Source organism: Jaculus jaculus, chromosome 17 (assembly GCF_020740685.1).
Source record: "Jaculus jaculus isolate mJacJac1 chromosome 17, mJacJac1.mat.Y.cur, whole genome shotgun sequence".
Classification (NCBI taxonomy): domain Eukaryota; kingdom Metazoa; phylum Chordata; class Mammalia; order Rodentia; family Dipodidae; genus Jaculus; species Jaculus jaculus.
Window position 1 is genome coordinate 64989698 of NC_059118.1, and position 21807 is coordinate 65011504.

Here is a 21807-nt window from a genome sequence, read left to right on the forward strand (position 1 = left end):
GACAAAGAACTTACTGCTGAAGGTGAGACTTACAGCCCTGCTCCCAGGAGAGAGGCAGACGCAGGGCAACCCAGGGACCTGCTGAGAAGAGAGACAGGGAGTCTGGACAAGCTACGGTGGCTGGGATGCACAGGGCGAAGGGGAGAGAGAAGCACTGTGAAGATATGCAGAAGATCCCCCAGTACTCGGAGGAATGTCAACCAGGGCATGTATGTTGGAGGCACCAGTTGTGGTGAGGCAACAAGCCCCACGAAATGGGCAGGAATGATGCCCATAGAGACCAGAGATAATGTCCGTGCCTGTGAGCAATGGAAAGCCTCCGAGTAGACAGGCTTGTCATTTACAGTACTACGAAAGACACTGCATGAGCAATGGGGAAGCCAAGCACATCCTAAAGTCTATACTGATCATACCTACGATGCTTCAAAAGAAAAATCATAGCAGGGTCAAAGGCCTCTGAGTGCCCCCAGTGCAAAGCTCTTAGGTATTACCCAGGTACAAAAATATCCAAAGCATCACAAAGTATAGTTAACAATGTTGGCATCATATAGATAATTATCAGATAAACAAACAAGAAAAAATATTAAGACGAGAAAAATCTTACCCAGAAATAGCAGGTGGTATTGGGGAAAAGACATTAAAACACATAAAATAATGAAATTCAACTTGCTCACAAAGCTACAGGAAGAGTGACATGTTAGTAGAGAAGGGTAAGATAAGTTAAAAGATCTGAAGTGAGACACATGAATGTGATGAGATGGTGCAAATGGGACCAGCAGCAAACTAGCCATGACAGAGCAGAGACTGGTGACCTGGAAGACGTGGCAATGAAAATTATCCAACATGTAACAGAAGATACAAGCTCAGGAGAGGAAAATGAACAGAGCACCAACAAACAAAAAGTGTCAGCACGCACATAAACACATAATTAAGGCTCTCCAAAGGAAGGTATGTGACTCTCTCAGTTTCCTGAGATAGTGTCCTCATTTGTATGCTGAGCACCTCTACTGTCATGACAGAGGGCAGCTAACATCTCCCTATCACAAGGATCTTCAACCTCAGGAAGGCTCAACACATCGGAGTCTTACTTGAAAAATGCGGCCTGCTGTGCACCATCTAGACCCCCAGGAACACAGGCCTGTCAGCAAAGCTTGCTGAAGTGAATGCGTGGCTTACCCCCGCCCGGGAGTACTCTGAAAATAACCGCCGAATCAGATAGCACCAGCCAGACCAAAAGCAGATTTAAAGCAGGGCTGGAGAGACAGCGTAGCAGTCAAGGCACACGCTGCGAAGCTAAAGGACCCAGGTTCAATTCCCCAGGTCCCATGTAAGCCAGATGCACAAAGTGGAACAAGCATCTGGAGTTCATTTGCAGCAGCTACAGACCCTGGCAGGCCCATTCTCTCCACTCTCTCTCTCTCTCTCTCTGTGTGTGTGTGTGTGTGTGTGTGTGTGTGTGTGTGTGTGTGTGTGTGTGTGTGTGTGTTTGTGTGTGTGTGTGTGTGTGTCTCTGCCTCTTTCTTTCTCAAACAAAGTAACAAAGTTTTTTAAATTTTTTAAAAAGATTACTAAAGTTATATGCTTTAAAATATTGTTAAATCAATGCTTACCCTTTATTTTTAAAGTTTTTACTTGTTTGCAAGGAGAAAGAGACAAGATAGAGAGAGACAATGGGTACGCCATGTCCTTTTGCCCCTGCAAATGAGCTCCAGATGCATGTGCTGCTTTATACATCTGTCTCTATGTGGGTACCAGGAAATCAAACAGAGACCAGCAAGCTTTGCAAGCAAGTGCCATTTCCTTAGTACACTTTAAAATATTATTAAAAGTTCAATGTAGGGGCTGGAGAGATGGTTTAGCAGTTAAGGCACTTGCCTGCAATGCCAAAGGATTCAGGTTTGATTCCCCAGAACACACGTAAAACAGATGCACAAAGGGTAAACGCATGTGGAGTTCCTGTGCAGTACCTGGAGGCTCTGGCACACCCATTCTCTCTCTACCTGCCTATCTCTCTCTTTCTCCCTCTCCTAAATAAAATAAACATTTTAAAAATTCAATTTAGGATCAAAGTAGAACACTCATAAAACTAATTGTTCAACTCAATTACTTTCACTTCATAATATTAACAGAGACTCCTGGGTAGAGAAAATATGAAAAGAAAACATGTAAGACACGGGTTCTCTGTTACTGCTACCTCAGCACTTCCCTCTGGCCCAGAGCTCTACAAGGCTGGACAAGAGCATAGACTGGTCCCTGTGCAGCCTGGGTTAGAAGGAAGGTTACTTGCGGGCATGAGCGACCAGGCTGGGAGGAAGGGCAAGATCACCAACTGCAGCCAGGCCTGACAGAGCCATGCCCTTGTCAGAAGTGTGGAGTAGAGGCTATCAGAACTGCCCCATGGAAGGCCTTCACACTCTTGCCATGCTCAGCCTTCTGATGTAGGACAGACACACCCTCAGGCAAGGTGGGCCCTGGGAGCGAAGGCTAGGACACTGACAGATGGAGGCCACGTGGACACCAGCAATAAGGACCCTTGGGGAGGATTCTTAGGGCTATGTTTCAATGACCAACACAGGCCTTTGAGTTCTGTACCACTTAGGAGAGCTGTGCCTCCCGGCAAGGGCCATGTGCAGTCACGAGGAGCGCAGTGCCAGCGTGCCTCCCTCGGAGCGGCCATCTGCTCCCCACCAACACTGGTGCGCTATAAGGGAAGCAAGCACCCGTTTGTCAGACACTGTACCAGCAAAGGGCTCAGGTCCTGGTACGCCAAGCATGGCATAGAATTTACAGAAGACTGCTAAGAAATAAGAAAAAAAAAATGAATTCCACAAGTATAAAAATATTCTGCAGGGTTATTTGATTTCTTTCTAATTCTGGAATGATAATCTTATAACACCCTTAGGACACTGGTACAACTGAAATGTTAGCAGAATATAATAAACCACATGTATAAAGTGGTGAAAATGCCTGAACTAAAGCAGATATAATAATGACAAGTTGCCACAAGGAAATAATGGTTCTCTAGTTTTTAATTTTGCTTTTTGAGAACGAAAGAAACTAGTAATAATAACAAAAGGCGAGAGCTTGCCAATACAAACACACACTAAATGTGTCTCAGGCTCACAATCCAGTTCCCATTCAGTAAGAAGAAGAAGTAAAACTGAAGTCCTGAGGCGATCTAGGGCACCCAAAGTTCAACTGGACAGGATGCGACAAATGAGGCCGTGCCACAAGCTGCCCCAGGAGTCAGCCCCCAGGAGAGAGACAGGATGCTTATTTTCACATCATGGTTTTCATAGCCTGATGGTCTCAGGAATAAGATACTAAAATGAATGAGACATTCTCGTCCCCTCTTCTCTACCCTCCTTCCCTCTCTCTCTCTTTCTTCTACAACCTGCTGTCTCCTTCTCTCCTTCTGTCTCCCCTTTCCTTCTTAACACAGTATCTCGCTTATGTAGCCCTGGGTGTCCCTAATCCCATGATCCTGCTGCCTTCTCTTCTCAAGTGCTACAATTATAACCCTGCACCAAAACATGGTTGTTTAAATATACATATATTATATATACATATATATATATTATATATATATGTGTGTGTGTATGTGTGTGTGTGTGTGTGTGTGTGTGTGTATATATATATATATATATATATATATATATATATATATATATATTTATTTATTTGCTTTTTCAAGGTAGGGTCTCACTGTAGCCCAGGCTGACCTAGAATTCACTCTGTAGTCTCAGGGTGGCCTTGAACTCACAGCCATCCTCCTACCTCTGCCTCCTGAGTGCTGGGATTAAAGGTGTGTACCACCACACCCAACTTGTTTAAAATATTTTGAATTGGGGCTAGGGAAATGGCTCTTGGCACAAAGCACTTTCTGTGAAAGTTTGAGTACCTGAGTTTATACTTCTAGATCCCAAGGACCCATGATGAACTTCTAGAATCTTAGCACACATATGGCTAGGTAAGTGGTGGAGAAAGAAGAATCTTCTGGAACCTTATGACCAGCTAGCCCAGCTAACACAACAGTGAACAATAAGAGAAATCCTGACCTAAACAAGGGGGACGCAGTGGAGCAACCTGGAAAGTCATGCTCTAACCTCATGCATGTGTGACATGTGTGTCCTATACTCACACACATGAACACATGCACACACCAAAAAAAAAAAAAAAAGCCCCAAGGACTAGACAGCAACACCAGCAGCTGGTCAGCAGGTGCATGGACCCTAAGCCACAGTCACTTTCTTTCTCTTGCAGATTCCATTTTGATTCCTCCTATATATCAAGTCGAATTAACCATGACAGCCATATGGTCTGTCCCACAAAGGACAGAACCATTAAGCCGTCACTTACATACACCAATAAATAAATAAATACCCTAGACACAACCAGCCTCAGTGATTTATACCATGGTAATTGCTGACATTAGCCACCACGGACATAAGTACGTGCACACCTACCATCTCCAAAAAGATGCTTCATAAGCCTGGTGAGGACTTGCTTAAGGTCGAACTCCACAAGCTTCACAGCCTCCATGGTGTGTGTCTCTTGCTTGTGGGCAGAACGGGAACTGTGCTCAAAGAGCTGCAGGCTTTCTCCATCCTTTATGTCAGCAAATAGCTATCAACCAAGAAGAATAAAAGAAGATAAACCATCCAGGTCAATCTCTATCAAACAACATAGAAAATCTAGTCAAAATAATATTTATTCCCAGGCGATAACGTAGAAATAAGAATTACATCCTGTACTTAATAAATGTACTGAAAGTAACAACCACTTTGGACCCACTTTGAGCAAAGCTCTGTGCTACATGGTGGGGAAGGCTTCTGGGGAATCAAGACACTGTTCTGATCATTGCTGTTCTGTTTTACATTTGCATAAATTTATACTCACTTCCTCACAAGGGACATTGTCCTCAATTCCAGGCAAAATGTCAAGCTTTCAGACTCTAAAACAGTAACCTAAACTGTCCCACGGGATCCCAACAGCATCACAGGACAGTAAGTAAGAAGCACAGTTTCAGGATAAAAGCCAGTGACGTTCATACAACAGGACGCAGGCTGGAATGAAGTCCACACAACAGGACGCAGGCTGGAATTTCATCGCTCTCTCCGGGCGCCCTCACGGGCCTTATGCATATTTCTGCCACTGCTGCCCATTTAACTTGGGCATGTGATATGGTCACTAAGCCTCAGATTATGATATATACACTAAGAAAATGTTAAATTTACAGGTTTGATGATAGTGACATATGGAAATACAAGCTAAGTGGGAGAGTACAACAACTAAATAAAAGAAAACTGTCATCATCTTTACTGATAGGGAGCTATTTCACTATGGAGCTAGGGTGTCTCTGTCTTCGGTGAAGGAGCAGATCTTTACTTCTGAGGAGACTGGGTAAAGACAAAGAAATGAACATTAACCATCATTCTTCCTGCCTAAAAAATCAAATCAAAAATGAAAAAAATGACTAATTAAAGGAGTGAAGCAATTGTCATTTCTAGTAATCTTGTAGTGAATGACTAAAACCAAACCTCCTGATTAGTACTTCTAGAAAATCCAAACATTGCTAAAGGCTGAAAAAGTAACAGTAGACAAGACTTACTAAACAAAACTCTATAAGATAGCATAAACCCAAAGACTGGAGAGATGGCTTAGTGGCTAAGGCACTTGCCTGCAAAGCCTAAGGAGCCAGGTTCAACTCCCCAGAACCCATGTAAGCCAGATGCACATGGTGTCACATGCTTCTAGAGTTTATTTATAGTGGCTAGAGACTCTCATATGTCCATCCCCTCCCTCCCTCCCTCTCTCTCTCTCTCTCCCCCCCCCTCTCTTGCTCTGTCTCTCTCATAAATAAATAAACAAATAAATAAATTTTTAAAACACAGAAAAAATAAAGCACTGAGATACTTGCTTGTGAAGCCCAAGGACCCAGGTTTGATTGCCCAGTACCCATGTAAGCTAGAGGCACAAGGTGGCACATGCATCTGGAGTTCATTTGCAGTGTCTAAAGACCATGGTGCACCCATTCTCGATTTTTCTATCTGCCTCTTTCTCAAATTAAAAAAATAAGAAAATAAATAAAATATTAAAAAAAATAATAAAGCATAAAACCGGAAAAAAGGTCCAGCATGAAGCCAAAGACAGTTCCAACCTTGTCAGGACTTCAAGTGGAAGCCAAGCATAGTTGGTAACAATTTACACAGCCAATAACAAGAGTGCAAGCCTGGGAGCTGCCCAAGCAGGCGTGTCTCACGGCAGCCCGGAAGGACTCACCTTCCTAAGAAGAGTGAGCAAACACAATGCAGACCTCGTGGAGACCTGCCCCTGCTGACAGCTGTCACATTTCCTGCGCAACAAGGCGGACCGAGGCGAGGAACAGGAAGCAAGGCAGCCCAGACTGAGTGCTCAGTTTTCTCAGCCATAGAGCCTACTCTCCTAGTCTAGGCCTCAAGAAGTCTCAGGAGAGCTGAAAACAATGACAGATGCAGTGCCTTCCAGTACTTCCTCTGAAAATAACAGAGCAGAAAGACAACCAAATAAACATCTTAAATACAGTGCCCTCAGCAGAATGTGAACACAGAATGTCTAAACATCAACATAGCTATATGCTAAAATGTGGGCAGGCAGGCAGAGTCCAGGAAGAGAGCTCGCACACTCCTGCTCTCTTACGAACTTTTGACGAAGGCCAGGGCAAACCAGAACAGCAGAAGGGCAGAGGAAAAGGGTTGAGTGGGTGCTAAGATTAACCTAAAAATCAGCACTAGGCATGTGACAGTGGGGTACTGTGATGACACAGTGAAAAAAGGAAATGACAGTGGGGACATTCTGATATCTCAATGGAGAATTCATTGTCAAGGAACTACAGGGCAATGTGATGTGATAATGTAGCACTGTGATGTCATAGATGGACATTTTAATGTGAAACTGAGGCACTGTGTGAAGTCACAGTGGGGCACTGGGACATGACGGGGGGCATCGTGTTGTCACAAAGTATCACTGTTTTGACTCAGTGGAGTATTGTGAAGTCATAGTGAGGCACTGTGATTTTACAGGGTGCCACTGTGATATCACAGTGTCCCATTGTGAAAATGGGTCATGGTGATGTCACAGGGGGACATTAAAATGTCACACTGAAGCAATAACATGTGACAGGCCAGCAATGATGTGAAATTAGGGAGTTGTGCTGTCACAGTGAGATGCTAGGATGCCTGAGAAAAGCACTGCAATGCACTGTGATATGACAACTGGGCATTCTGATGTTGCAACAAGTCACTGTGATTCAACAATGGTGTGCCTTTATGTCACCATAGGACACTGTGACTTCACAGTGGATCATGTGATATGGCAATGGGTCACGGTGAGGTAACAGTGAGACACTGTGATGTCGCAGCGGGACATAGTAGACCATGATGATGCCAGAAAGCAGCGCTGTGGTGTGGCACTGGGGCACTGCGACTTCACAGCAGGCACTGTGATGTGACAATGGAGATTCATGACATAACAGTAGGGCACTGCAATATCACAGTAGGGAATTGTGATATGACAAAAAGGCATGGTGACATTAAAAGGAGGCATGGTGATGTCACTATGATGTAAGGCAATGTGATGTCACAGAACAGATTGGGATATGACTGGGGTATTTGATCAGAGATGGAGTACTGTCACAGCGGGCACTGTGATGTCAGACCAGGGCAGTGTGAAGCCACAGAAAGAAGTATGATGTACTGGTGTAGTCAGGTTCACACTGTTTGCAGAAATCACCCAATCAAGAGCAGCTTGTGGGGAAAAGGGGGGTTTGTTTTGGCTTACAGATTCGAGGGGAAGCTCCATCATGGCAGGGGAAAACAATGGCCTGAGCAGAGGGTGGGCATCACCCCCTGGCCAACATAAGGTGGACAACAGCAAGAGGAGAATGTGCAAAACACTGGCATGGGGAAGCTGGCTATAACACCCATAAGCCCACCCCCAACAATACACTCCCTCCAGGAGGCATTAATCCCCAAATCTCCATCAGCTGGGAACCTTGCATGCAGGACACCTAAGTTTATGGAGGACACCTGAGTCAAACCACCACATTCCACCCCTGGCCCCTATAAACTGATAACCATCCATGATATTAAATGTAATGCCTTCAGTCCAACCTTAAAAGTCTCCATATTTTTTATCAATTATAATGATGTTCAAATATCACGTTAATCCAAGATCTTTTAACTGAGCCATACCAACCCCCCCAAAAAAAAAACATAATGGCACAGAATACACATTCACAGTGCAAAAGATGGCACTGGGCATAGCAAAGATATACTCAAACAATACATGATTTAAACAGGGAAAACACCAAACTCTATAGCCCCAAGTCCAACTCTAGCCAGTGACAAGTCTAAGTCCGATAATTTTAACCAACAACAAGTCTGGAGTTCCAATTCCGCCCCTCCAGCTAGGCTACTTACATTCCTAGAAAACTTCATCTGGGGCCAGCAGCTCCCCTTAGCTGTGGTCCCTGAATTGTCATTGGGTCTCCCCATTGCAACCCACAGTCCATCTTCACGGCTTCATTGGGTCTCCATGCAGGCATCCAGCAAACCTGCTTCACACTGCCCATGGCCATTTCCAAAATATAAGACCACATTGCAAATTCAATGGCCCTCTCTTTCCTACATTTCTTATACTCAATAATACCAGGTAGGGTGCTAATTTCTTAGGGGGGGTGAAAAAAGGAGACTTTGAAGAACAGGAAACTCCTTGAGCACTCAGGCCCCTTCAAAAGAGCTGCATTCTTCCTGTTGTAGATCAGCTGGCACAATCTCAATGGGTGTAGTCTCTTATAATTGCAGCTGAATAGGCAGCAGTTTGGGCTCAAATATTTCATTTTTTCTGTGGTATCTCCCTCTGTTCACATCAGTCCATTTCTACACAATGCAACCCTGCACAACTTCTCAGGACAAGGCCATAACAGCAAGCTTCTCACACAAACTGCTTCTAGCCCATTCTAGGCAAAGCTCTTTCTGACCCTCACAAGCCAAACCTCACAGTCCATAGTTCTTACTGCATTCAGGTCTTTCAAGTCTGACCAGAATAGGTCATCAAGCAGTACTCACAGCACTACAAGGCGTCTCTGAGGCTAAGGTTTCAAATCTTTCCAAATTCCTCTTGAAAATCAACTGCAAAAGGCCAAAACCATGCAGTCAGGTGTCTAGGAGCAAATGACACCACTCCTCGGTACCAACATTACTGTTACAGTCAGGTTCACAGCACTAGCAGAAATCACCCAACCAATAGCAGCTTGTGGGGGAAAAAGGAATTTATTTTGCTTTACAGACTCAAGGGGAAGCTCCATTATGGCAGGGAAAACGATGGCATGAGCAAAGGGGTGGACATCACTCCCTGGCCAACATAAGATAGACAAAAACAGCAGGAGAGTGTGCCAAACACTAGCAAAGGGCTGGCATAAGCCTGCCCCCGACAATACACTGCCTCCAGCAGGCATTAATTCCCAAATCTCTATCAGCTGGGAACCTAGCATTTAGAACATTTAAGTTTATGGGGGACACCTGAATCAAACCACCACACGTGTCACGTGGTGTGACACTTGAGCATTGTGACATGACTAGGTGACATGACAGCAGGACACTGTAATGTCACACTGTGGCAATGTGACGTGAGATCGGGCATTGTCCTGTCACAGACAGTAATGTGACGTGAGATCGGGCATTGTCCTGTCACAGACAGTAATGTGACGTGAGATCGGGCATTGTCCTGTCACAGACAGTAATGTGACGTGAGATGGGGCATTGTCCTGTCACAGAAGGTAATGTGATGTGGCAGTATGACATTGTCCTGTCACAGAAGGTAATGTGATGTGGCGGTATGGCATTGTGATATGACAGTATGGCATTGCTATGTGACACTGGGGTATTGGGATCTCACAGAGCATTCTGATGGGAGAGAGTGCTATGGTGGGAAAGTGAGGAGCTGTCATGGAACAGTGCAGCATGGTGATGTCTGGGCACACTATCTCATTATGCCCACCCTTACCCCACCCACATTGGCACTGATATATCTGAATTCAGGCACACTCACCAACTCAGTGCTCACCTGTGTGGCCTTCCCTTGCTGTCGTGGGTGTAACTGAAGCCGCACTCCGCACACCCCTCACTACACCACCTGCCGTTACCACTGTACACGCGAGCTCGGCTCCGCCACCTACTTCTCAAAGTCCTCCTCCCATTTGTGTTGCTCACGTAATGCACTTACATGTACTGGCCTGCAGATAACGGGCGATTCATGAACTCCCAACCAAACTGAGCTCACCTAACCTACCCCATATGGGAAACATCACAATTTCCACATATGAACATCAGCACTAAACTGAATAAGCACTATATAAATTCAAGGCAACCTAATAAACATTTCAGTATCATTGTCACAGAAGTAGAATAATGTTAAAATTGATACGGAAGCACAAAACACCACAAGTAGCCAAAAAGATCCTCATCAAAAAAAGAAAAAAATACTGCTGGAGGTATCACCATACTTGATGAACCATAGCAATAAAAAATGGCATGGCCCCACTCATGGAGAAGTATGCCTTTAATCCCAGCACTTTGGAGGCAAAGGTACTATCACCATAAGTCCAAGGCCACCCACTACGTAGTGAATTCCAGGTCAACCTGGGCTAGAGCAAAATGTGACCTCTAAAAACCAAAAAAAAAAAAAAAAAAAAAAACCAAGAAAGAAAGAAAAAGGCATAGTACAGGGACAGAAACACATATATCAAAGGAATCAATAGGTTCCAGTATAAATCCATATAACTATAGCCAAATGATTTTTTACAAGGATTCTATAATACACATCTTGAAAAGACAGCATCTTCAAAAAAATGGTGCTGAGCTGGGCATGGTGGCGCATGCCTTTAATCCCAGCACTCGGGAGGCAGAGGTAGGAGGATCGCCATGAGTTCAAGGCCACCCTGAGAATACAGAGTGAATTCCAGGTCAGCCTGAGCCAGAGTGAGAACCTACCTTGAAAAAAAAAAAATGGTGTTGAAAAAAATGATGCCTGCTTATAGAAAAATGAAACTAGACCATTGGGCTACAGAGATGGCTTAGCAGTTAAGGCACTTGCCTTTAAAGCCAAAGGACCCAGGTTTGGTTCCCCAGAACACATGTAAGCCAGATGCCCAAAGAGGTGCAGGTGTCTGGAGTTTGTTTGCAGTGGCTGAAGGCCCTAGCACATTTTCTTTCTCTCCCTCTCTCTCTCTCTCTCTCAGATAAAGAAAGTACTAAATATTTTTTAAAATAAGAAACTAAACCCTTATCCCTCAACGAGCACAAAAATCAACTGTCTGGATCAAAGACCTCAAAGTAGGAAACTCTAAGATACCTGGAGGAAACCCTTCAAGATGAGGCATGGAGGACTTTCTGAATAGGACCCTAAGAGTCCAGGAAACAAAGCAAACAATCAACAATAGGACCTCATGAAACTAGAAAGCTATTTTACAGCAAAATAAACCATTAAGCAAGTCAAAAGACACCCTAAAGAATGTGAGAACAGCTTTGCCAACTACGCATCCGACAAAGGGTAAATATACAGAACACACAGAGAACTCAAAAACTAAGCATTAAGAAAAGAACCAACTCAACCAAAAAGTAGACTGCACAAGTGAACAGAGTTCTCAAAAGAATAAATACAAGTGGCCAACAAATATGTGAGAACAATTTCAACACCCTAGCTTCTAGTCACTCCAGTGAGATGGCTATCACAGAAACAAAGGGCCGCAAACACTGGGGAGTGTGTTGGGGAAGGAAACCCTTACATCATTGCAGGTAGGAGTGCACACGGAAATACCATTATGGAAATCAGTGTGAACACCTTCCACAAAGAGCTATAATGAAGGGAGCTTCAGAAATAATCACCCAGTAAAGTGCTTGCTTTACCATCATGAAAACCTCAGCTCAAGACCCAAAACCCATGTAAAAAATCCAAAATACAGCTGTGTATGGTGGCGCATGCCTTTAATCCCAGCACTTGGAAGGCAGAAATAGGAAGATGGCCATGAGTTCAAGGCCACCCGGAGACTACATAGTGAAATCCAGGTCAGCCTGAGCTAGAGTGAGACTGTACCTTGTAAAAATAAAATTAAATTAAACTAAAAAGGCTAAAATCAAGCCACCATATGGCCCAGCTATTCCACCTGTGGAGGACTCTATCGCCTACTACAGGCGTACTACTGATCCAGAACCTGCTGTTGCTCTAGTTACAACAGCCAAGAAACAGAATGAGCCTAGATGGCCAGCACCTGAGGAACAGCTAGTTAACATAGAATACATATACCAGTATAATTTCATATAGCTGCCAAGAAAAATGAAATTGAAGGAAATGGGATAGAACTAGAAAAAATACATTATGTGAGGTATCTCAGAAAGACACTCCCTCTTCTTCAATAGTTTCAGGAAGGTAATGGGGATAACACGGCTCTCTGATTAGACTTGATGTCAGCTCCACAGGGTAAGTGCACATCTGGTCCTGACAACCAGGTCCCAAGCCTGTGTCTAGGGAGAAGGGCCTAAGGAAGACTCTACTATGGTGGTGCTAACAGATATGCTGTCAACCTGCTGCTTGACACTGATCTTTACGTAAGCAGATCAGCTCTTCCCTTGGCCCAGGTCAGAAAAGCGTATTTATTTATGCTATTATTTTGTTTTAATTTGGCAGTAGGAGATAATCAGTGCAGAGAATGAAAAGTGGTCAAGTGCTGACAGTAAGTGACTGGTGCATACTCAGCGCTAATCAACACATTCACACCATCGCCTGTGCGGCTCAAAGAACACTGCACATTAGACGGAAATAATGTCCTGGGGGACAGAGAGGAATTCTGGGGTCTGGACATGAGAAAACTACTGCAATCATGAACTCACACCAGCTGCTCAAGACCTGCAATGACAGGGCAAGTCAACATTCTATCCTGGGGGAGGGAACTGGGAAGGCCACTTAGTTATGACAGCTAAAGGTTGCAGGAGAGACAATGTCATTCTCTTTAGTGGCAAAATTTAGATAGATGCTAGACAGATAGATGAATAGATAGATAGACAGATCATATATAAATAGACAGTTGGCATATTTCTGTATCAACATGTCACCTGCCCCTTCATGGGCACAGTTTACTCTATTACCAAAATTACTCCAGCATACTGGTAAAAGTTATCCCTCAATAGACCTATCCTGACACGCTACAGTCACGCAAAGTGTACAGTCTGCATAGGTGTGCTCGCTTCGGAAGCATGTATGCTAAACTGAAGCCATACTTTAGCTTTGTCTCCTCGAGCTCTACATTCTAGGGGTCTTCAGATGTGAAATGAGGCCTATCCACCATCATGGCATTATGCCAAATAGTTTCATCGTCCTAAAGGACATCTGCGTTCTGCAAATACATTTATCTCTCCCCAATAACCCAATCCCTTAAAAAATTCATAACTTCACACAAGTACATAATGTATTTTAATCATATTATTCAACACCCATAAGCATTTCTTATCCCCCTTCCACTTCTGTTGAACCTTTTATTCTCCCCATCTACTGCCTGGTTTTCATGTGTGTATGTGTGTGCATGTGAATGTGGGGGGAGAGAGAGAGAGAAAGAGAGAGAAGAGTTTAATTAGGATTGTTTGCATAGGCATGGATGAGAAGCGATTTATTCGTCTATAGCTTACCAGTGGCCACACTACTGGGGAATGTGACTCCCCTGCCCAAGCAATCAATAACTGCAGATGGCTCCTCAAGGAGGTGCCCCATGAGCCCCTCCTCCTCCACGATGGAATGGTGATGGTTCCCATCATGTGCAATTCTTTTGCAGATAACCTAAGCTGCTTTGAGTGCATGGCTGCAGTGGCTGTTGACGTCCTCAAGAGAGTGGTGTCACAGCACTCCTCCCATCCTCTGGCTTTGCATTAATTCTGTCCCTGCTTCCATAATGTTGCCTAAGTCTTGTACAAAGTGACACAGATGTCCTGTTAAGGGTTAAGTCTTCAACAGTTGTTATCCTCAACATTCTGGAAGCAGCATTAACCACTGCTCACTGCAATAAGAAGCTTCTTTGACCATAGTTGAGAGCAACAATAATTCTTGTCCCATCCTGTATGCGTCTAACCCCTGATGTCTTTACTCTGCTCCATAATTTTACATTTTCCAAAATATCAACTGAAATCATAGGGCATATGAGCTTTTAAAATTGGTATATTTCACTTACCAATATGCATTGTTCTTTATGTATTTTTATGTCTTCATAGCTTACTTACAGTCTTTTTAAATAAAATATTTTATTACTGATATAGTTATGATCTCATTTTTTTTATTTCTTTAAATATTTTACACCTAGGAATTCTAACAGGTGAAGCAACTGAGGACTGTACTGGCTGTCATTCATAGGAACAGTCTAATAGCATTCTGTTTGCTGTGTTTCCTGATCTTAAGTTTGTAGATGCTAATCAGTGGGAAGCCCAAAGGCTCAAGCTTGTTTATATATAATTGGCCAATGACAGCTTATGAGGAGAGCCCCAGGTCTCATTTCTCCACTGCAGCTGGTGGAGAAAAAGGTGCCTATAGAGCCGCACCGCCACATGTGCTCCAGGCTGTCCGCTCACTCCAGTCTTCACTCCTCAGAGAAGTCACCCCTCCTTTTCTGTATTTTTTGTTTTTTTGAGATAAGGTCTCACTCACTCTAGCCCAGGCTGACATGGAATTCACTACACAGTCTCAGGGTGGCCTTGAACTCACAGAGATCCTCCTACCTTTGCCTTCCATGCACTGGGATCAAACGCAGCACACCTGGCTAAATTCATTCATTTCTATAAGCTTTAAAAATGTAGCAGAATTATTTCATATGTTTAGCTTTTACAACTATTCCTTTGTCCTTCTTCTTTCAGCATATCTGGTCCACAATAGATAAGTTTTTGGAACTTGACTTTATGAATGGCTTTCAGAGCCATACTACAAATTCCACAAGAAGTGAACATCCTTTATACATTTTTACATTGTATATCTGTTTTGTGGTATTTGGGATTGAATCCAGAGCCATGTTATATGTGTTTTTTAGTTATTATTGTTGCTTGTTTGTTTTTGTTGTTAGTTTTAAGCAAGGTTTCAAATACAGCCCACACTGGCCTGGAACTATGTGGCTCAGGCTGGCCTTAAGCTTGAGGCTATAGTATAGCCTCACACTCCCTAGTGCTGGGATTATAGGCATGAGCCACCACATCTAGCACCAGTTCCTAATTTTTTTTAAAAAAAATATTTATTTATTTGCGGGAGCGAGAGATAAAGAGGCAGAGAGAGACTTCCGGTTAACATGGTGGCATAGGAACCACACCAAAGCAGCCTAGGGGACAAAAAAGAAAAAAAAAAAACAGCAAATTACACTCTTCTACTAAAAAGTGAGGTGTATAAGAAATTACCAATGGCAGCAGAGAAGTAGGAGAGACCCAGAGCAGCCAGAGCCCGCACAGGCCGGCAGAAACAGCTCATGCAGTGGCGGCACCAGGTCTGCGGGGCCACAGCTGCCAGGCTCGGCTTGAGCCACAGGAAAAGCCAGGTGAGGAGGTTTACAACTCACACCGGAGCTCTTGGCACACTCAAGAAACGTGGAGAACCGCAGCAAACAACAGAGGAACAGCTCATGAGGTAGAAGATAATGTGGACCAGCAGGAGAAATAGAGCCACAGCCTCCCATCCCCTACCACCAACACAAGTGCCAGCAAGCACCAGAGACCAGCAGAGGAGAGATCACAGCACCCAGCACTGGCAACCAAAGCACTGATCCAGCAACCCAGGCAGCCTACCTGAACCCACAGCCCAGGAAAGAGGGACCAAAGCAGGAGCGCAGCACAACTGAGATGAAAATCATCCCAGACAGTAACTGGGATTATGACAGGTCAGTACTCACCAAATAAGCCTGGTATATAGGCTTGAATCAGAAATGCTAATTGTACCTTCCACGTCAGGATAAATTATATGTTAAATGTGATGGATGGTCATATTTGCTATTCTTAAATAAGCTACATTTTGGGCTTGTCATTTGTTGCTTCCTGATTTATACTGGCTTTGTTTCCTTTTTTGTTGTCCATTAGGGAAGGGTCTCACTTGGTCACAAGGAACTCTCATCAGACTAGAAATCTTAATCTCCTAGTTGACAGGATTAAGGGTGTGGGGCAACACACACCCTAATGGACAGTGACTTTGTTAGAAGATCTGGTTGTCATAACACCTACTCTTGCATAAATACTCTGTGCTGTTTTTCATTGCATGTGTACATTGTTTAGTTAAATTTTAGAATCTGCCTATATTTTGTTCCACTCAACCTACCTGAATACTCTCACAGTGAGGTCAGGGGAAGAGATTGAGTAAAGGAAAGGAAGAGGGATGGCTAATCAAAATCTAAGAGGATATAAATAAATCATATGGAATCCTATTTTATTGGACAATGGGACACTCAGAAGCCATAGGTTGTTACTGGAAAATTTTCAGTGCTAGTGATGGGATACCTTCCAGTGAGTTGTTGGGCACGGAGGTCCCCGATGTGCCCAAAACATTACAGGCCATTGCCGAGGCCCTTGGTTTCCCGCCAGGAATAGATAGTAAGACCACACTGCTGAAGACTCCACATATTTGTGCTATAAGACCACTAAAAAACCCTACTGGAGCTGAGCTGAAAACCTCTTCCATGTAGACTAGCTGACAAAAAGCTGGAAGAAGCCATTCTGCATACAGTTCAATGGGAGAGAGAGAAATCACCAGTGAGGATACTCAACAGTAGACACTGTAAGTCTTATATTTTGCCAGCCAGGCCAACAGGTGCAATAGTGGCACATCTGCCATGGTGGAAACCAACTGCCTTCTAATTGGACTGGAGGCCCACACCATGGGAGGGAATATATCCCTGATACTGAAAACCTAAAACAGGAGTAGTCATGAGCCCTAGGGGTGTATCGTCTGCTGCTCTCTGGCTAAATGTATATACTATGCTCATCAAACTGCCCAGTAAGTACTTCTCTTAATGTTCATACCTATATATTAATGCTACTCTCACTTTTGGTAGAGAATCTTCTCTTTTCAGATGGCAGTGACCGTGGGATGACTCAGAAGGCATCATGGTGCTGGGAAGAAGTCACAGGAGTGCTCAGCACTGCAATATCTCTTTCACATCTTCCAAGGCTCAGGGTCCATTGTGGAAGAGGTGGTGGAAAGAATGTAAGAGACAAAGGAAGGGTGGGACTCCTTATAACATGCTCCTCCAGGCACAAAATGGCCTGTATATCCATGACCTCACAGTGCCTGACACTACCTACAAAAGACCATCATAATAGCAGGTAAAAGATCATGACATCAAAATAAAAAAGAGACAAAATGAGAAGGGGAGAGGATATGATGGAGGATGGAGTTTCAAAGGGGAAAGTGGGAGAGGGAGGACATTACAATAGGATATTGCTTACAATCATGGAAGTTTTTAATTAAAAAAAATAACTTAAAAAAAGAAGCAGAGAGAGAGAGAGAGAGAATGGGCTCACCAGGGCTTTCAGCCATTTCAAACAAACTCCAGAAGCATACGCAACCTTGTGCATCTGGCTTACATGGGTCCTGGGGAATCAAACCAAGATCCTTTTGGCTTTACAGGTAAACACCTTAACCGCTAGCCATCTCTCCAGGCCCAGTTCCTAATTTTTAAAATGCTGTTACTCAACTTGGACAATCAAAATTCTAACTATATGGTTAAATGATTTTTTTTTTTTACCATCTTCAAAAATCAAGTCTGTCCAGAGGGCATAATCTGAGAATCAATGACAATAGATCATGATAAAATTTCAGCCAACCCTGAAAGTAGTTCAAGCAACATGCCCATCACTGGAACTAATGTCCTCTGAGGAAATTAGAAGAAAGACAATAGCCTTTTGATTGCTAGAATGCTGTTCTGGTTACATATATATAGACAGAGATATATATACAGATAGATAGATAGATATAGATATATATTTTTGAATTTCCAATGCACACAATTGCTGATGTTACCACATGCTTGGACTGCAGAACACTGAGCAGTCAAGATGGAACTGAGCTAGAAGCCTGCTCCCTGCTGAGAAGTGCTGTTCAGCCTATAGAGATAAACGTCACCAACAATCTGAACAGGCCATGTCCATTTCACATTTGGAAGCTAGGCCAATGGTGCCAAATGGTGCAATGGTGGTGTGTCTGTTGTGAGGGAAACAAACTGCTGAATGACTGAATTTGAGTTTTACACCACTGAGGAAATTCATACCAAGTACTGAAAACCTAATCAAAAGCCCATGGCTGGGGAGGTCATAAGCCCTACAGGGAAAAGTACTATTGTTGTGTGACTAAATGGATACATTATGTCCACCAAACTGCCCTCTAGATACTTATGCTTCTGTCCATACATGAATGCTACTCTCACTTTTGGAAAGAAAAGTTTCTCTTTTCAGATGGTGGTGACCACTGATGAGACTCAAAACTCATCAAAGTGCTGAAAAGAAGACACAGAATAGTGTTCAGCACAAGTGAGACATTTCTATCACACCCTCCAAGCTCAAGGACCACTGTGGAGAGGTGGCAGAAAGAATGTAAGAGCTGAAGGAAGGGGAGGGGTGCTTACAATACTGACTGCCAAACACAAAGTGGCCGTTGCATTTGCGACTTTATAGTGACTGACACTACCTACACAAGACTTGTGAAACAGAATAACAAGAAAATGAGGACATCAAAATAGAACCAGGACTAGTTGGAAAGAAGAAGGGATTCGGTGGAGGGGTGGGGACGGGGGAAGTGGGCATTGGGATGGGATTATAATCAAGACATGTTATGCATATGTATGGATGTTGTCAATAAAAGTTTTAAAAAATAAAACAAATAAATGTAATTTTTAAACTCTTGGTAGGGAAAGCCCTGTACACACTTGGGTTCACAAACACTATTTTGCATTAAAGACAAATAATCTAGTAAATGCAACATGAAATCAGCAAGCAATCCCAATTTTTCTTTATAGAACAGTTACATTTGAAAAATATTATACCATTACTAGAGATGTTGTTCAGTCATAACATGAACATTAAAATTCAAGATTTAAAATGAAATCATAACATTGTAAAATTTTATCATCTCTATGTGATAGGATTATTCACAATTTTTCCTTCCGTTTGGTGATTTCTATATTTTATGTTTTCCAATAAAGATTATCTTTGAAGTTATATAGAACACAGTAAGTGTTATTTGAAAAACAAAAGATGAAATGGGAAAGTATTTAAATGTCTGTATTTCACACTACAACACAATATAAGGACCAGCTCTAAGATTACTACAGCACAGTGCTCTGACACCCCAACAGGTAAAGACAAGGCTGTCTTTTCTTGGGATGAGGACCACCGAGAACACAGCACTGGGGAATCGAAACCATGAGCCAGCAGGGTGAAATGGAAGGGAGATTGCATTAGTAGTGCTACAAGCAAAGCAGGGCTCTTGGGGGAAATGTGGATCCACACAGAGGCTCATCCCTAGCAGACAATAAACAACGGGCCAGGACTGCAGAGGTCTTAGGTTTGCAGAATTCCGTTGCAATCCAGGAAAGATCCAAGTCCTGCTAGCTGAGCTGATTCAGTAACAGAAAGAGGTATGGTCCCACTGCAGTATGTTAAACGTACAATCAGCACATTGTTGAGGGTCATCCAACTAGAAAAGGAACTAGAATGGGGCCTTGGAGTGAGCCTGCTGTCCCCGGGCGCCATTACCAAGAAGACCACAGGGTGGCAGCCCTCTGTCTACGCGAGTGCAGAGAACCTCTTATGGCTCTTGTTCCACCTCAGTGTCCGGAGAAGTGTCATGTGTGCCACAATGAGCACCAGAAAGATGCTCTTCTGTACTACAGTGATGTAAGGACACTGCTACAGTCAGGTTGGCAATGCTGCAGAAACCACCTGACCAAGAGCAGCTTGTGGGGAAGAAAGGTTTATAGTGGCTCAAAGGCTCGAGGGGAAGCTTGATCATGGCAGGGGAATGACGGCGTGAGCAGAGGGTGGACACCACTCCCTGGCCAACATCAGGTGGACAACAGCAACAGGAGAGTGCGCCAAACACTAGCAAGGGGAAGCTTGATCATGGCAGGGGAATGACGGCGTGAGCAGAGGGTGGACACCACTCCCTGGCCAACATCAGATGGACAACAGCAACAGGAGAGTGCGCCAAACACTAGCAAGGGGAAGCTGGCTATAATACCCATAAGCCCGCCCCCAGCAATATACTGCCTCCTGGAGGTGTTAATTCCCAGATCTCCATCAGCTGGGAACCTAGCAGTCAGAACACCTAAGTTTATGGGGGACACCTGAATCAAACCACCACAGATACTGAATGTTTCTTCAATGCCGTTTATTAACAACAAGGATATTTCAAAGTGACACTCAATCATGAACAAGAAAAACAGCATATTTCCCTACACGTGTCATCAAATGAGGCACCTCCCCATGGAACCATTGGATTTTAACATCCCTCCAAAACAATGCAAAGCATGCCAGGTATGGTAGTGTGTGCCTATAATCCCAACACTGGGAAAGCTGTGGCAGGACGATAGTGAGTTTCAGACCAGCCTGATATAAATAAGAAGACCCTATCTTCCCACCCAAATCAAACAAAACCAAACAACAAAAAAACCAGTGACTTTACAGTGATCTTTTCACGTATACATGTGTCTTGATGCCTAAGACCAGCTCTATGTACCTCCATCTTCTGAAGCTTCAGCCCCACTTTGCACCAACGTCATTAGGCTGTTAGCAAGGAAAAGTGCAGTCTTCGCTCCAACCGCCATTCGAGCCAAGGAGAAATACTGGATCATCCAAGAAGTCAGAACCTAAAACCTTAATCCAATGGGACCATCTTTCTGGTTTCCATGAGCCACAGCCACAGGCGTGGTAGACCCCAAGTACAGACACGAAAGCCAGTGCTCTTCAGCCCAGAAGCCCCCCCAAAATGGCGAAGGAAGGCTCAGTCGTTACCCGTTCCCGAGAGCGCATAGCAGGGACCAATGACAACAGTTTCAGGACGGTCCCTGTCATTACACACCAGTGAGGCGCTACCTCCAAAGGGACAAAGGCACTTACACAAGGCGGGGAAGCACTAGAATAAGAAGCTGAAAGAAGCAGAGGAAGTCAATGCTTGAGAGGAAAATAAAGAATGAGTGTTACAAACCGTGCCATTCGGAACTCTAGCCCTGAAACAGTTACGATGAAATCACTTCAATCATATCTGAAAATATTAAGCTGTTGGCCAATCAGATAGCCATTACTGAATCACCAATTTGGCTAATTTTAGGTCTGTAAGTCAATCTTTGCCTGAGAAACTAAGAGTGAAAAAGATACAACTCTATGGAAGAGACAGAGTGTCATTTTTGCTCTGCACCCTGTGAAATATGCAGAACAGTGACTTGCGGCACGGGCACATGATTCGTGATCATGTTAATGGAAGGGACAGCTGGGATCTGCAGCCAACCAGGATAGTTAGGCACAATCACTGAGAACATGGAAGAAATGGGGTTCAAACTGTGAACTCAGATGGTGCAAACCAGCATTTGAATGAGGGGGACAGCAAAAGGAGGAGGAGGAGGGAAGGAGCAGGAGCTGCTTTTAGAACTGGACAACAGGACTGGACAGATGGCTTAGTGGTTAAGGTGTTTGCCTATGAAGCCAAAGGGGCCAAGTTCAATTCCCCAGGACCCACATAAGCCAAATGCATAAGGGGCACATGCTTCTG

At 43.8% G+C, this 21807-nt stretch overlaps 1 protein-coding gene across 2 annotated transcripts in view; it reads right to left on the reverse strand.

Annotated features, from left to right (window-relative positions):
* Fars2 (phenylalanyl-tRNA synthetase 2, mitochondrial) overlaps positions 1 to 21807 on the reverse strand; it is a 459371-nt gene that overhangs the window by 321538 nt on the left and 116026 nt on the right. For both annotated transcript variants that reach the window (XM_045137011.1, XM_004666157.2), the window contains one exon: positions 4467 to 4626. In XM_045137011.1, coding sequence (XP_044992946.1) covers positions 4467 to 4626 — 160 coding nt within the window. The remainder of the gene's footprint in view (positions 1 to 4466; positions 4627 to 21807) is intronic.